The sequence below is a fragment of the Benincasa hispida genome, unplaced genomic scaffold, assembly GCF_009727055.1.
Source record: "Benincasa hispida cultivar B227 unplaced genomic scaffold, ASM972705v1 Contig513, whole genome shotgun sequence".
Classification (NCBI taxonomy): Eukaryota; Viridiplantae; Streptophyta; class Magnoliopsida; order Cucurbitales; family Cucurbitaceae; genus Benincasa; species Benincasa hispida.
The window spans coordinates 3,639-20,315 of NW_024064893.1; the positions used below are offsets into that span (position 1 = coordinate 3,639).

Consider the following 16,677-nt stretch of genomic DNA (forward strand, 5'->3'; position numbering starts at 1 on the left):
TGGCTCTTCATCTATTTCATCTTGATTTAATGGTGATTCTGTTTGGCGAACCTCAGGGGTGTGACAGTCCTGTGATCCAAGTCGAATCTCATCTTCAAACTCTCTGAATGCATTCTCGCCATCACGTATGGGTCCTCACTTGATTGCCCTACTGCTCTATCTTTCCCAAATACGGTGGAGAGGTCATCATAATGTGGGAAGGGCTTGTTCCACATCTCCTTCGCATTGGGATGACTCTACATTGATACACATACACATTATTAATATTTATATTATAACACATATCCGTACATTTTTTTTCTAGAATCTTACCCGAACCCAAAGATCGAAAATCTCCCTCTCGACCTAGACACATTTGAACTCCTCATTCCAGCCGAACCCCAACTGACTTAACATCTCTGATACTACGTTGTATTATTTCTTCAGACTCCTCACCTTGCACTCAATGGGGTTTTGATTCAGTGCGCACCCGAGCACTTTCTCATGCAAAATTCGCTCCAAGTGTTGTAGGTGTCCTGGTCGAAACGTCCCATCATCGGACCTCCAACCGGTCTCCACCAAATACAATAGAGCTTCCACCAACTTAGCTTCCTACACCTTCGACCATACGTGTTTAGACCTCTTACCATTACCTGTCATTATGCTGCATGCATATGTTTGTTGAATGAAAAGATGCTATAAATTTAACACATGCACAAACAAAGGATAAACTGCTGAAATTATATGTTCCAATTTAACTTGTTCATTTAGAGTCTTGGCACAAAATATTTTCACGACATACTTGGAATGTTCCTTAATTAAATTCCATTCAATAGTAAAAGAAAAGTAAGCAATGAACATTAAATAATCAGGCTCTTTGCCATTGAATAAACACTTCGACCGCTAAGTCATCCCTGAACTTGGTCCATTCCTCTGATGATTCAACAAATTCAATATGATCCTCATCAAGATCAACTGATGCAGAATTCTCCTCATCGGGCACATCAAGCATTGCACCGATTCCCATGTGATCAAGTTGTGAATAAGGCAACATGCAGTTATTGTTCGACATTGGACTTGTATTGGGTAGAATGATTTTCCCCTAAGAATAGCCCACCGCCCTTTTAGCAACCCAAACGCTCGCTCGATCACGTTCCTTGCTGAAGAATGTTTCATGTTGAAAAATTCTCTTGCAGTTGTCGGTGTGTTCCTGCTCCACGCCAATCGGAGAGATGGTATCACTCCCCTCTGTACGGTGCCAAGAATCCTTCAGCGTTGGGGTATCCAGCATCACGTAGGTAATAGTATCCTGTACACGTTTCGAAATGTCATGCACATGTGTTGTGGCACGTACTCATGTTTAAATAACGTAAACGCTTATTATAATACCCTTTGGAACCCTCAATCCGTACGGTCGCGAAACTATATCCCTAAGAACCTTTGAATCGACTGCAGACCCTTCCCACCCTGGCAAAATGAAGACGAACTCCCCATTTTGATCACACAGCGCAAGAACATTTGTGGCAATCTCTCCCTTTCTCGTCCTATATCGAGGTCGATCGACGACACTAACATTCACTTTAATGTATGTGCCGTCTAACGCACCTAGACAATTCTGTTTCTCTTAAGTGATCAGAATGAATTAAAAAAAAAAATCTATCGTTGCATGCATATTTATGACGTATTCATATAAAAAACTGAGTACTTTTTGTACTTGAAACCACTTCTATCTTCCATCGGTGCATATATTTGTGATCGGTTCTGGTTTTCTTAACAAAACAGTGTGAAGTTGTAAGACTGCCCTAAGAACTGCGTTGAAATATCTCGAAACTGTCTCACCATACCTCGAAAAGTTTCTGCATACCACTCGATTCTTGACATCGTGTGCAAGAATGTGTAGGAATATCACAACCATCTCTTCAACATCCATACATCTTGTTGGTTCCAAACAACCAGTCGATCGTAGCATATTACATAGAATCGTAAAGGCACGTCTATCCATTCGGGTGCTTTCACGACATGCCAAGTCACTCTTGTAAATTAGGCGAAAGGTCAACTACCTAATGTAGTGCCTAACATATGTCGGTTGTCTCTTTATCCTTCGGTAGTTGTTTAATAGCGTGGTTAGTGTTATGAACAACTGTATTTGAGAGTGCGAAATAATTCTCATGATCGAAAAGAGGTCTTCAATAGTATCCATCTTTATAGAGAAAGGGATACACAAATTGTTCCTAAAAGGGTAAGGTATTTGGCGGATTATGTTTCATGATTAAGAAAGAATAGCAAACGATATCAAGCGTCGGTATTGGGCATATTGGGTTATAGTTTAGATTTATGGTGTTATTTCCCAATATACCTATAATAATCTAAAAATACATGTTTTCAAGGGCTTAGTGGGTTTTTTCCTAAGGATAGGGTTGAAGGTATTTTAGTTAAGTCTTTTTAAGGGCCTAGTGGGGTTTTTTTTTTTTTTTTTTTTTTAAGGGCCCAATGTACCTATAATAATCTAAACTTGTCATAATCCTAGTTCCTAGAACAACAAATTTTCACCGAAAGATGTGTTAAAACGATGTATATAGAAAAAAATATGCATTTTTCCATATTTTCAAAACTTGGTGAACCGATTGTATGAATATTGGCGTGCAATATTTTTTTAATTCTTATGTCACTGATTAGAAACTATAGTTTTCAAAAATTAAATATTAGTTATAATATTAATACCATCGTTTCATTACAATTACATAATTTTTAAAAAAATCAATTTTGATTGTGAAACGATAGTAAGACATACTAATTAATCCTGAAACTAGCTTGATAATAACACACCAAAATGTATAGAATATGATCTTATTGAAGCTGAAAAAAAAAAGAGAAAGAATTAAAATGAAGGTATTATTAGATAAAAAAAAAAAATTACATAACAGTACTATTTCACCCATAATTCATCAAAAATTTGAGAAGTATAAGAGGAGGTGAAAAACAATGAGGATCTCGATCATGAAGAGCGAGATCCTCCTCATGAGCGAGATCCTCATTATTTTTCACCCATTGAAATGAACGTATTATTAGATAAATAAAATTACATAACAGTACTATTTCACCCATAATTCATCAAAAATTTAAGAAGTATCAGAGGAGATAAAAAACAATGAGGATCTCGCTCATGAGGAGGATCTCGCTCTTCATGAACGAGATCCCCCTCATGAGCGAGATCCTCCTCATGAGCAAAATCCTCATTATTTTTCACCCATTGAAATAAACTTATTATTAGATAAAAAAAATTACATAATAGTACTATTTCACCCATAATTCATAAAAAATTTGAGAAGTATCAGATTAAAAAATATAATGTCGCCAACCATTAATAAAAAAATTTGTGAACTAGTATTTCAAAAAAAATGTGACCAACAATTAACAAATAACATATTTCCATAAAAAAATAAAAAAATTAATCCTAAAAAAAAGAGATACTCTGAACCTCAAAATAACAAACTTCCTCAAACTAATTAGGAATGATTTGTTAGTTTGGACCCCACAAGAAACACAAAATAATGATAGATTAGAATTAAAATAAAATAAATTGAACTAAGAAGTAACCAACAAAAAAAATAAATTGAACTAAAGAGAAACCAACAAAAGCATACCTCTTTTAGTGGAGAAAGACCATGGAAATATGAAACGTGGAAAAAGACAATGGAAATATAGTGGAAAAAGACAATGGAAATATAAAACATATGAATGAGAAGTCATCTATAAATAGAAGAGGGAGAAAGAAGTGGTTGTTGGAGAGAGTTGGGTGCATTTATTAAAGAGTGAAATTAATTTAACCTCATTAATTAAAGAATGAAATTAATTTGAGTGTTCGTCGAGATTTTCTTCTAGAGCGAGATCCTCATCACATCACAAAATTAGCGAAATTCAACCCACATTTCTAACGAGATTTCCTTCTAAAGCGAGATTTTCATCACAAAATTAGAGAGATTCAGCCCACATTTCTAGCTATTTATACATATTGCTTCCAAGTTTTTCTTTGTTTGTCGAGTTATGTATGTCGAAACTTCAACCTACGACAACTCTAATATACATATTGTTTCCAAGTTTTTTTTGTTTGTCGAGTTCTCAATGTTCGACCTCTATATTAATCCAATTCTCAACTCTCGACTTCTAGCAAAACAACAATATTTCTCTAATATAAAAGGTCTACTATTTCTCTAATATAATAAAATTTGAAAACAATCATATTAATATAAAAGGTCCTAGTTTTGAGGGGATAAAAAATGAGTTTTGAGTGGGTAAAAAAGGAAATTTTAATAACCCATAGATTTTCTTTATGGGCTTAACAAACATGGGTAATAAATACCCACCAACTCAACTCAACTCATACCCATTTATCAAACACCCCAAAGTGTTTTTAAAGTAGGTTCATTTGATCTATATGATTTCAAAATATACATTTTTAGTCCCCAAATTTTTAAAAATAGGTTTAAACAGTTCGTGCATTATTTATTATTATTATTTTAAATTAAAATAATTTTTTCAAAGATTACCTCTTCTCTCTAAATTTATTTTTTAAACATATTTTTGTAATTCAAAATGTCATATAATTATATAAAATGAAAATAAAAAATAACACAAAGGCCTTTTGAACTTATTCTTAAAAATTTGGAAACTAAAAAGGTACATTTCGAAAACTCATAGAATAAATGCACCTATTTTAAAAAGTCAATGACTAAAAGGATATGTTTTAAAAATTAGACGTAACGTACCAATTCTTCAAAATTTGGGGATTAACAAGGTAATTTAAAAAAAACAATTTTTTTTTAAGCACCAACAAATACTTGAAGGTGCTTTTAAAAGAAACACTTGATCAGTGCTTCTAGCAAAAGTACTCACAAACGAACTACTTTGACCTTAAGTTCACCCATAATTCTTATATAATTGCATTCTTTAATAATAAGAAGAATTTTCAAATAAAAACTTCAATCAATCCACTCACTTTTCATTGTATAAATTTTTAGAAGCTATGACTCCACCTAAGAACCATTTGAAAATTAAGCTTACATATACATACTACTACAAGTTTCATCCAATCCAAGCCAAAATCTGAAGTAAAAAATAGTTTTAAAACTTATTTATATTTTTGAATTTTGGAAAGAAAAAAAGAAATCAAAACATTTAAACTAAGCAAAAAGCATTAATAAAGAAATTGTAAGAAACCAAATAAATTTTAAAAATAGAAAATTAAATTAAGATCATTATCAAAAGAGTCTATTCGATTAATACAATTCAAATTCATTATGGTTAGGTTTCTATGGCAAGTTGATTTGGATTAGTTGAGAAATTATACAACTTGACTCGAAGAAGCAAATTTGTAATATAAATCGAATCAAACAAACTTCAAATATTCTTCATGAGAGGAATATACCATCAAATTTCACTTTAAAAAAATACTCATCTCTACTGAAAAGGCTCTCTCTTTTCTCAAGTGCATAACCATATCAAAGTTGATTAAACAGGTACACTGACTTGTTCCAACCTCTACTAATGTATGCTATAACTTAATAACATAGTCCAACATTTACGACATTTAAGACACCAATAACCTTTCTTCCTGGCTGAGGGATTGAATCTCCACATTTACAATGCAAAGTAATGTTCTAAAAAAGAATAAAATTCTATTAATTTCCCTATTCAGTATATCCAGCTCAAATGACAAATCAAAATAAGGTAGTTACACGCAGATAAGCCAAATACAGTCCCCTCCCTTGGCTATGTATACCAAAATTTCTACAACGCCTAACCAAAGCTCACATCTCATTCATACTTATCTACTATTAGCTATAGCCTTGGTATTTCACTACTTCAATAAGAAACATACCTGTATTTTCAGTGAGTGTATAAGCTAATGGACCTTTACCAATTCGACATCATACACGAGCCAGGAATCAGGTGGTATATTTCCTCCATCTCCTTCATTCCCATATCTACAATAAAAAATAGACATCTTAAGTGATGAAGGAAAAAGTCGGTGTAGAGGGAGGAAGATCAATGACTTCTCTCATACCCCATTGAGGGCGGAACAGTAAGTCTTCGTTTCTCGCCGACTCGCATGCCTGAGGATTTGTGCAGAAGATATATTCATCATACTGAGCTATTAAAAAAGAAGAAAAGCAGCAAGAGTTCATTTTGAAACTTGGCCATGAGATTTTTACCATCAAGACCAGCATTCCAACCCTCTATAACTTGCCCAGTTCCTGGAGGAAGCAAGATATAGAAGATAATTTAATTAGAAAGAAGGAAATAGATCAATGACACATTGTTACAAATGAGATCTTCTTACCCAAGCGGAATTTATAAGGAAGCTTGTCCTCCGTTGAGTCAACTATTTCACCACTCTCCTTCAATTTACCAACATAAAGCACACTAATCTGAAACCAAACAGAGCTCAAGCATATAAAGGACATTCTAACTTGTCTCGGCAGTAAAGAAAGTAGCATTCAAGTGGATCTTGCCTTTCTTTTCAAAGTTGCAACCTTTCCATTTGGTTTCCCAGCTTCTAGTTCTTCAATAACCAAACCACTAGGTAAAGTTCTAGCTTGAGATGACTTGGAGACACCATTACTTTCCTTATCCTCAGTTTCTGTAGTTGGTTTCTCTGCACCAGATGAAGAAAGTGATATATCTGACTTCAATGAATCCCAGTTTTCTATTGCTTTGGTCCTTTTCTTCTTGGCTACTTTCTTTGTCATTGGATGGTTTTCAGTCCTGAACACAATGCAGTTGAAAACATTGAACTTAGTAATAAGAAAATGCTACAATAATATGTGATAATTGTGTATTAGGAACAAGGGTGTCCATAGACATTGTAGCACATGCAAATACACAATTAGGACACTCAAGCTTGCAACTTTGCACGTACAAAATGGAATCAGAGGAAGTGAGTTTTATTTCTAGCTGCCGGACCAAAGACCCGTTGACAATATTTCCTAGTGAACAGAGAATGGAAGCAAGAAACCAAGGCCTCGCACTCATCAAATGAGATTCCAGATAGATGATCAAGAAAATTCCATCCTCCACAAGTTGAGGTATATGTTTATATTATAAAGATAACAAAAGAAAATTTTGGATTTTTTTTACCATGAGAATTCAGATGAAATAAGTTCCAATAATTTTAATACAATTTCTAGGTGATAGGTGCTGTCCAGTGAATTAGGGATATCTCATAAAAAAAAGCATTAGCATTAAAGCTGAGCTGCATTATCTTTCCCTCCTGTTTCAAGCAAAAGAGTGACAAAAATGCAGCATAAATTAAAGATCGTACACTAACTTACTGATCAGAAGTGGGTTGCACATCTTGGTCCATCTTGTCAGGCTTATGATCACATGGACCGTCATTTTCAATGATTTTCCCTCGCTCTGACCCTTTATTCTTTTTCTTTTTTGGTCTCTCACTATCTTCATGGCCCACATCAGCTGAAGGGAATGATAAATTATCAAGTAGTTCAGCTCCAGGGCTTGAGATTTGAATAATAGTAAAATCATGAAAAAAAAGAAAGAGTCAGCAGGCCGCCAAAATACAAAATATGCTAGAAGAACTCAAGTGAATATAACTTAGAAAATATGAAAATATGAAGCTAATACTTACACAGTCTCCTGTTTCTCTTCACACACACAATTGACCGTGTTATCCATCTTCAATTCATCTTGCTGGATCTCAACTCCTGAAGTGGCACAACTACAACTATTACCATCAGCTTCAACAGATTTCCTCTTAGACACCTCTCCTTTCCGTTTTCTCTTTCGTTTACTTCCAACTTTTGTGCTTACTTCAGAAGATTTGATTGGAAAGTCTAATTCCCTACATCTAATGCACAAACATGATAAGTGAATAACAAAAGCAGATAGTCCCATGAAACTAAAAAACACCAATGAACAACCTATTCGACAAATCCTATCCAAGACGTTCTCAAGGAAGTCCTTTAACTGTATTTTATTTATTTATTTATTATATTATTTTATTTTATTTTTTTGATAACTTGGAGTCCAAGCTTTGCTCCCCTTATACCTAGGAGACGAAGGATTTTTGGTATTAAGCTCACCCAAAGTATCAAACTTGAGACCTCTAAAAGCCAGTATGATCAAGAGACCTAAGCCTTCGCCAACAGGTTACCCTTTTGCGGCATACTTAACTGTATTGATAAAGTAGCAAGGATTCCTAACCTTTCAAAACATTACTTAGAGAAAGTCATAAATTACCTTGCGACACAAACCTGAGGTTTGCACTTTATTAAGAAAGAAAGCAAATTGATTATGTGACAATTTTTATAGCCAAAACTCACCCATTCAGCTGGCAATCATCAAATACACCATCAGTATTTCCATTAACTCCGGTAACAAAATCACCATCAAATTCTATCTTCAAATCACTGGTTTCATGCAAGACTTTGTGCTCTCTTGCTTCCTTTTCCTCTACAGCCATAGCATTCTCTCCCTTGGTTCTATTATTGCACAAGGAGGATATGGGACGGTTTTCTTCATCTAAACTTTCCAACTCTGAGAAAGGAATCCCAGATTTTAAAATATTCTTAGATCGAGAATTTTCTTCATCGTCAGATTCACTCAATTGATAACTCTTTCTGAGCCGCCTACCATTGCAAGTTTTATTTCTGATTTTGTTCTTGCCAAAAGTTTCATCTATAATCACCAGATTGAGAACGGTCAAACTAATGAATAGCGATCAGTATGATTTGACTTACAACTAAATATAGAAAAGCAAAACTTCCACCTTATAGAATAAAGACAAAATATCAATATATATTATTAATTTAGGCTTAAAAGAATCGTTGAAATATATATATATATAGGAGATATGATGTAGAGCAACACCAAGCAAACATATTACATTTTCAGGCAACAACCTTGTAAATGTTTGAACATAGGTCATATGGGCCAATAAAAGGTACCTAGCTCATTAACATCTAAGGTAAAGCCTTATCGATCCATAAACCAGATAAATTATGTCATTTTCTAGCACAAAACGTGCAGTTACATTCCTCTCAGCTAAGATTATTAATGCTCACAAAAACCTAACAAGATACAAACAACCAACAGGAAACTAATATAAACCTATATCTAAAAAGTTATTTTGTGGTAATTTAAATTTCATGACATACATGGCCATAAGAATACTATGGGAATATGCTATAGCATGTAAGAGCTACCATGGGAAAAAAAGTGAGTTATTGGACCTAGACTCATCAAACTTATGCCCTGGAGAATCTAAAACATTAAAACATGCTCATTGCCTGATAAATAATTTTAAAAGCATATCAAGTTCCAATTCATGATCAGAATAATATCTGTACATACAGTTACTTGAGAGAGGGAAAGAGAGTGCGGGGGATAGTAATGCAATCATAATACAAACCTTCTTCATTTGAAATAGGAGAAGGGGAGAAAACTTCTGGATCCTCGTCATTGATAAAACTATCCTCATAGTTGTCTTCGTCACCATACTCAGAGCTCTGTGTTTCAGTGTTTGCAATATCTTCTCCATAGGATTCTCTTTTTGTTTAGTTAGTTAAAGAAAGATAACAAAAATCCACCATGAAAAAATGCAATCAACAACATTTCCACGAGCCAAGACAAACTCCATTAATTGTATTTCCCATTTGTACTAAAAAAATAAAACCAAGGTTAAGAGGGAGAGGTCAGAAAACATGGTAATTAAATGTCAAAGATATATGGAATATATGCTTAGTGAGTTGGGCATCTGGAATAACACAAGCAATATAATTATACTAACTTGAAATATGAGTGATGCCAATCGCTTCTTGAAAGTATAAAAAAAGCTAAAGAACATTATATATTTCCTATCTTAAACTACTATTCTTGATAATTGAAGGATGGCAAATTCTACAACAAGAAAGAGATACTATACATAAATAAATAAAATTTACAGAGGTAAAACAGTTATTCACCCTGCTGCACAAATGAATGGATACGTGTTATCATCATTTATATTATTGTGTCGGCAACTGCCTAGAAAATAACCAGAAAGGTGAATGCTTCGAGGACCGATTACAGAAAAAATGACTTCATCAGCCTCTTCATATTCCAAATTTAGTTGCAAACACTCAGTCTTCTCGGGGAACAATGAGCATAGATAGACAGGACTCTTATTCCCCACATTACACTGAAGAACGCTCTTCTTTGTTGCTGTACCAAACCCCAATGTTGCCTGCAAATATCCAGATACCGCATGACATCAATGAGAAAAACTAAAGGAGTCTCCTGTTTTTGCTTCTTCTGATAAGAAACTGAGATGAAGAATATTAAAGCCACAAAAGAGGACAACTTAAGAGCAGTCCCAAAGAGACCCCCATCACAGAGAGAAACTAACATAAAAAAGCCTTACAGTTGCTAATAATCCAACTCATCATCCTTAATTTCAATTAATATTTCCCAAGCCCAGAACTAGAAATCAAACTCTACACAACAGTTAATCAGCTAACAAACAAGAAAATACGGCAAACCCAGCTCTAAGTTCTAATCAGAAGGAGCAAAGCGTGAAGATTGTAATCATTACCAGTGAAACATGAAGTCTTCCTTTGAAGTCATCAAACTTTTGAGTAAAGGGCTTTCCAGGCTTCACTTCAGTTCCTGGGAAACTAACAAGCAGAAATGAGAAAACTCGAACAAAACTCAGAAATCAAATCAAATGAAACGCACCCTACAAATACACCCGACACTCGAAATACGAACAAGCAACCGAATTCCATTACAAGATGGGGGGTGTGGGCGCGCTGGGGAAACCCATCAATAAAGAAGATAGAGCAGAAGGGGAATTTTAAAATAATAGAAAATAATATAAACAGGAAACAGAAATGGTGAAGATAATAGAAGGGATGGAGAAGTTTACCCCAGAAAGCCATGTTTGAGTAAGGTGGAGACCCAACCAAGAAGACAGTTGCAGAAGCTCTGCTAAAACCCTAACCCTAACCTAACCCTAACCCCTCTGAGAGCGAGACAGAGATGAATTGGGAACAGGGTACGATATTACTATAAATCCCCGTTTGAGGTGGGACCCATTGAAATCCTTTGGCGCGCTTTCTACGAGGACCGTTACCGCCCACCCACATACACACAACACAGCACACATGTAAACTAACCGTTGTTTTTCCTAACTGTTTTCCGAGCCAATTATTGCCTTCGCAGTATTTGGTTCCCATTCTGGTTCCATGCATTCTAGTAACTATGTGAAGTTGAAAATATATAATATTAATAAAATATAATATTAAAATAGATTAAACATAATAGGTAAATAAAATAAAATAAATTAGCAAAACATAAAATAAGAAATTTCTCTAAATTCTCTATTCTTCAATTTTCATGGAATTTGTTCAATGTGTGTCTTCCAAAACCCACCAAATATCATTAGTTATAGGCAATTTAACTAGTAGGAAGTGAACTACATGGACACTAATAATATGTAATGTTGAGACATATGGACAACACTTTGGAAAATGAAGGCAAGACACATGATCAATGGACACTAAGCATGAGCATCTAATGGGCATCTATTATGATAATATTTATCATACTCCCTTTAGATGCCTATTATATATATGAAATATGCCTCATTAAAACCTTATTAGGAAAAAAACCTATTGGGAAAAAAATTCTAGTGAAGGAAAAATAATACATATTTCATATAATCTAATACTTTTAAAAAGAATACAATATATTTACTCCCCCTCATGGGAACATCGCTTGAGATCTCTGAGTCGCCGCATTCCAATATTGAGCACCAATTTCTCAAAGGTTGCGGTTGGTAATTATTTGTAAATAAAACAAATTTGGTGTACAGTGATGTCACCATTTTCTTCAAGATCTTGAGTGTAGAAAAGTTTTGGTGAAATATGTTTTGTTCTATCTCTTTTAATATATCCTCCTTTGATTTGGTAATGCATGTTGTGTTGTCTTCGTATAATATCGTTGGAAGATTTTTACTAGAAGACAAACCACATGTTCCACGAATGTGTTGAGTCATTGATCTTAGTCATACACACTCTCGACTAGTCTCATAAATTGCAAGAATTTCAGCATGATTTGAGGAAGTAGCCGTTATGGTTTGTTTCACTGATTGTCGTGATATAAAAAATCTTCTCCATGTACTAAGTAACCTGTTTAAGATTTAGCTTGTTTGGATTAGATAACTAACCTGCATCTTCACAACCAACTAGATCATAATTAGATTTATTAGAATAAAATAAATCAATGTAAACTAATTTTCAGATAGAACGTACCATATGTTTAACTCTACTCCAATATCCTCCTTTTGGAGGAATATCAAATATATATATATATATATATAACAAAATTACTGAAAAATACTACAAATTGTAGTGTATAAACTAGTCAAGCTATATAAATGCACTTACTTCTCAAAATTTATGGCTTTTTAGGACCTAACATTCTTCACCATCTTTCTGAGATCAGATGATATATCATTTTCATATCAAGTGAATGAACCACCGTAGAAGTATTCAATGATGTACATAATCTAGAAAATATCTTTAATGTATAAATTGATAAATTTCTATTTGTCCTATGCTTTATTTGCAAGCTAAAGCAAAAATTATCATCTCAATTTCTTTCTTAAGAAATTCTATTGTCTTTGAAATCTCTTTCATGAGTTTTTGCTCAAATCATCAACATATGGTAAATCTCAGGTTGTGATTTCTTTATACAAATACATGGATATATTGGATTGTTTTGATACCTTTCTTTCAACAAATATCCATTCAGGCGATTGTACCACATTCGTCCTGATTGTTTCAATCCATATAGCAATATCTGTAACTTTATTTAATTGACTGCATCCATAATATGTATATTAAACTTTTCATACACAATCAGATAAATTGAATATCTCATGGTATTGTATATCGACCATTAAAGAATATGTTTTCTCATAATTAATACCAAACTATTGCGAGAATTATTGTGGAATCTATCTCGCTTTATATCTTATGACTTCACTTTATTTGTTTTACAAATACTCCACTTGTATCCCACATGTTTGATATTCTCTAATATCTGGACTACTAGTTCTCACGATTTGTAAAATGAGTTTATTTATATTGGATTGTTTCTTTCCACATAAGTCAATCATTTCTATGTCGATATTTTTCATACTCACTTTTGTAAATAATATCGTGAATAACATTATATGCAAAAATGTTGTCAACTTATATGGTTCCATAATTTATTGAGATCTCATTTTTATCCTCATTTACTTCAATATCCTTATGAGTGCTCATATCTAGGATTTTTTTCTAGAACGTCCATATTATTAACTGAGTCATTTATTGACTATTTCTTTTTCGAGAATTTTTATATTTGGAACTGAACGATCTATCACACTTCTGTCGTGTCCCATACTCATTAGTGACAATTTACGGCATTTAATGGAGCTTTTATAGCTGGTATATGTGACTTAGTTACTTTCTTTGCATCTATAAATGCATCTGGTAACTGATTTGCTAAATTTTGCAAATGAATTATCTTCAGAACTTCAGGTTCACATTGATCTGTATGAGGATCTAAATGAGACAATAACGATGCATTTCATGTAATCTTTTTTTCCAACTTCTTAACTCTTCCCCCTAATGTTGGAAAATTTGTCTCATTAAAAAGACAATGAGCAAATTGTGCAGTAAATGTTAGGGTTAATGCCCTAAATCTCATGGGTCCTGTAGTTTGTAATTATAATGTACAAACAATTTTATTTATTTAATAAAATATGAGATATTTTATTCGACATTTAGTAGCATTAACTCAAAAACCAATAAACTAACATCCAAGGTTATCTTTTGTAGCTTAAACATGTATGTAAAGACATATAGGTGGATCATGTTTAAGTGATAACCTAAATAGTTTGTAGTGTTGGGAATGTCCTAAAACTCGCAGTTCATGTTAAGCATTCTATTTATCAATAATAATAAGTTGTTGATTTTGCATTCTATTATGAAAATCCAATAAACATATCCATGGCTATAGTCTGAATACTTTAACTTTATGTGTTGACATAAACAGGATCAAGTTAACAGTATATAGCTTAAATAGTCTAATAAGTATATGGATGAAGTTGGGTATCTCATCCTAGTAACACTATTGGATGCGGCCCACTCTGTAGTTGTTACAAAGAGTTGTAAAGTGTTATAAATGATGTGATTTATAGATCATTCATGTTGAGACATGTGAGTGGGGACATCCTATGCAATGAGTTTGCATATAGACTGGACCACGAAAATAGTCACTTTTCTTTGTTAACGACTGTTTACTATTAAAACTGACTATTTCATTTATAAAGTAACCTAGGTTAACTCGATCTTAATCCTGAGCTAGCTATGAACTCCTATTTGTTCGGGATTATCCTTTGACATGCTTGGGTGAGAGTATTCCAACAGCACTGCTCAATAAACCTGAATAAAACCGAATGAATAATTGGGGACATAGCCCTGCAAGATGGAATTCACTCCTACCCGATTTAGGGTCAGCAGATAGGTTGTTCTCTTAAGTACTGATTCTAGGTCTTGAACAATTGGGGTCCCGCCTTCTCTGATAGAGAAACGACTTGATTCATAGGTATTATGAATCAAAATTGTTCATTAGAGGACTAGTAGGAACTTAAAGAACAAGATGTATTCACAGGGGTAAAATGGTAATCTTGACACAGTGGTGATTACGAACAACCTGTGAAGGATCGACTTACTGTTATATCAAGTGGATATAATACATCTACAGTGAGGGGAGTTTAACTATGGGTTATAGTGGAGCGACTCATTAGTTAACGAATGGGGATTAATTCAGTATAATAAGTTTAGCCAATTAATCTTGAATCGTTAGAGTTCATGATCTATAGGTCCGCGAGGTCCCCCTACTAACTCGTAAATGGATAAGCTTTAGAGTAGCATGATAAGTTAATTTCAAACGTTCAAATTAGAATGAAACGGAGTAGGAGAATTTATATTTAAATATTTTTAAATATATGAAGATGGATTTGTGTATAACTTAATTTTTTATATTAAATTAACTAGAATTATTAAAGTGATTATTTAAATAATTATTTATTAATTTTATTAGAATATTAATTTATGAAATTAATAATATTTTCAATTTTAAAATCAAATGGATTTTGAAATCTTTTTTTTTTTTTTTTGGAAAAATTGAAAAATTACAAGATTTGCACAAAATGGAAAATAGGTTTTTCCATTACCATCTTCTACTAGCTCACACATAAACCACTTACCTTGGCTTTAATTACTCCAAGCATGAGCTGTATCTCATGTAGCCATCTTATTTGCATGTTCACCTATAATAAATAAAAAAGATTAAAGTGGAATTGAAGCAGGCATTCAAAGGTTTTTTATTGAAAAATTAGGCAGAAGAATTGTTCTTCAAGTGGTTTAATAATAGTGAGCTTCACACTTAATTTCTCTTCATTCAAGCTGTTATTGAGTCCCACAACTCGTTCTAAAGCTCCAAGAGGATAGTGGGGAAGATCTTGAGGTGGTTCACAACAAGTTTTGGAGAAGACAACTACTGGGGATTAAGATCTTGAAGAGTTCTACAAAGGTATGACTTCAAACTCTCTTATATTAGATGAACATGCTTTAGTTCCTGCCAAAATTAATAAATTAAAATGCTTATTGATTCTTGTTATTTCTGCTACATGCTAATATAATCTTACAATATCTCACACATAAACCACTTACCTTGGCTTTAATTACTCCAAGCATGAGCTGCATCTCATGCAACCATCTTCTTTGCATGTTCACCTGCAATAAATAAAGAAAATTAGAGTGGAATTGAGGCATGCATTCAAAAGATTTTTACTGAAAAATCAGGTAGAAGAATTGTTCTTCAAGTGATTTAATAACAGTGAGCTTCACACATAATTTATGTTCGTTCAAGTTGTTCTTAAGTCCCATAACTTGTTCTAAAACTCCAAGAGGATAGTTAGGGAAGATGTTGAGGTGGTTCACAACAAGTTTTGGAGAAGACAACTATTGAGGATCAAGATCTTGAAGAGTTCTACAAAGGCATGACTTCAAACCCTCTTATATTAGATGAGCATGTTTTAGTTTCTGTAAAAATTAATGAATTAGAATGCTTATTGATCTTTGTTATTTCCATTACATGCTAATATACTCTTACATGTAGTAGATTAATAAGGCTGGGTACTTTATCTTGGTGACACTATGAATACGACCCGCTTTGTAGATGTTATAATTTTTATAAAGTACTACAAATGATCTAATATTGATCATTCATGTAGAGACATGTGAGCGGGGGTATTCTATATAAATGAGTTTGTGTAAGACCGGACCACAAAATGAATAATCTCATTATATAACACTATTAATAATAGAAACTTAAATTTCACCAAGATGGCCATAGGTGACATAGCCTGAATCTGGAGTGAGTTGTGAACTCATGCCTATGAAGGCGGTCCTTTGATTTGTATGGGTGAGAGTTGAAGGAACTCTTATAGAAGAGTACCTATGAGCAAAAACGGATCTTTCCATTTCATTGTGACAGAATTTACACATATACATTCAAATATATAGATATGCATTGCTAACGCTAAATTACTGGCCTGCATTAAAAGGTAAAACAAAAGACCGAAAC

At 33.4% G+C, this 16,677-nt stretch overlaps 1 protein-coding gene across 2 annotated transcripts; it reads right to left on the reverse strand.

Annotated features, from left to right (window-relative positions):
* Positions 1-5,435: 5,435 nt before the first annotated feature.
* LOC120069608 (peptidyl-prolyl cis-trans isomerase FKBP43-like) lies at positions 5,436-11,059 on the reverse strand. 2 transcript variants are annotated; one of them, XM_039021402.1, is made up of 12 exons: positions 10,901-11,059; positions 10,568-10,641; positions 9,984-10,219; positions 9,407-9,543; positions 8,319-8,673; positions 7,625-7,837; positions 7,311-7,493; positions 6,492-6,744; positions 6,320-6,407; positions 6,192-6,233; positions 6,044-6,092; positions 5,436-5,963 (listed from the first exon to the last, which is right to left on the reverse strand). In XM_039021402.1, the coding sequence occupies exons 1-12, from the start codon at positions 10,911-10,913 to the stop codon at positions 5,882-5,884; spliced, it is 1,725 nt and encodes a 574-aa protein (XP_038877330.1). In that variant the 5' UTR covers positions 10,914-11,059; the 3' UTR covers positions 5,436-5,881. The 2 variants fall into 2 exon arrangements, with proteins under 2 accessions (XP_038877330.1, XP_038877329.1); XM_039021401.1 differs by having other exon boundaries at positions 7,625-7,843.
* Between the last annotated feature and the right edge of the window lie 5,618 nt (positions 11,060-16,677).

What these genes read in the sequence shown, in the direction of transcription:
- LOC120069608 (XM_039021401.1), bottom strand. An exon ending in GATGATTGCCAGCTGAATGG is followed by an intron (nt 7,844 to 8,318) that starts GTGAGTTTTGGC and finishes TTTGTGCATTAG; the next exon opens with ATGTAGGGAATTAGACTTTC. An exon ending in GTGCAACCCACTTCTGATCA is followed by an intron (nt 6,745 to 7,310) that starts GTAAGTTAGTGT and finishes CATTGTGTTCAG; the next exon opens with GACTGAAAACCATCCAATGA.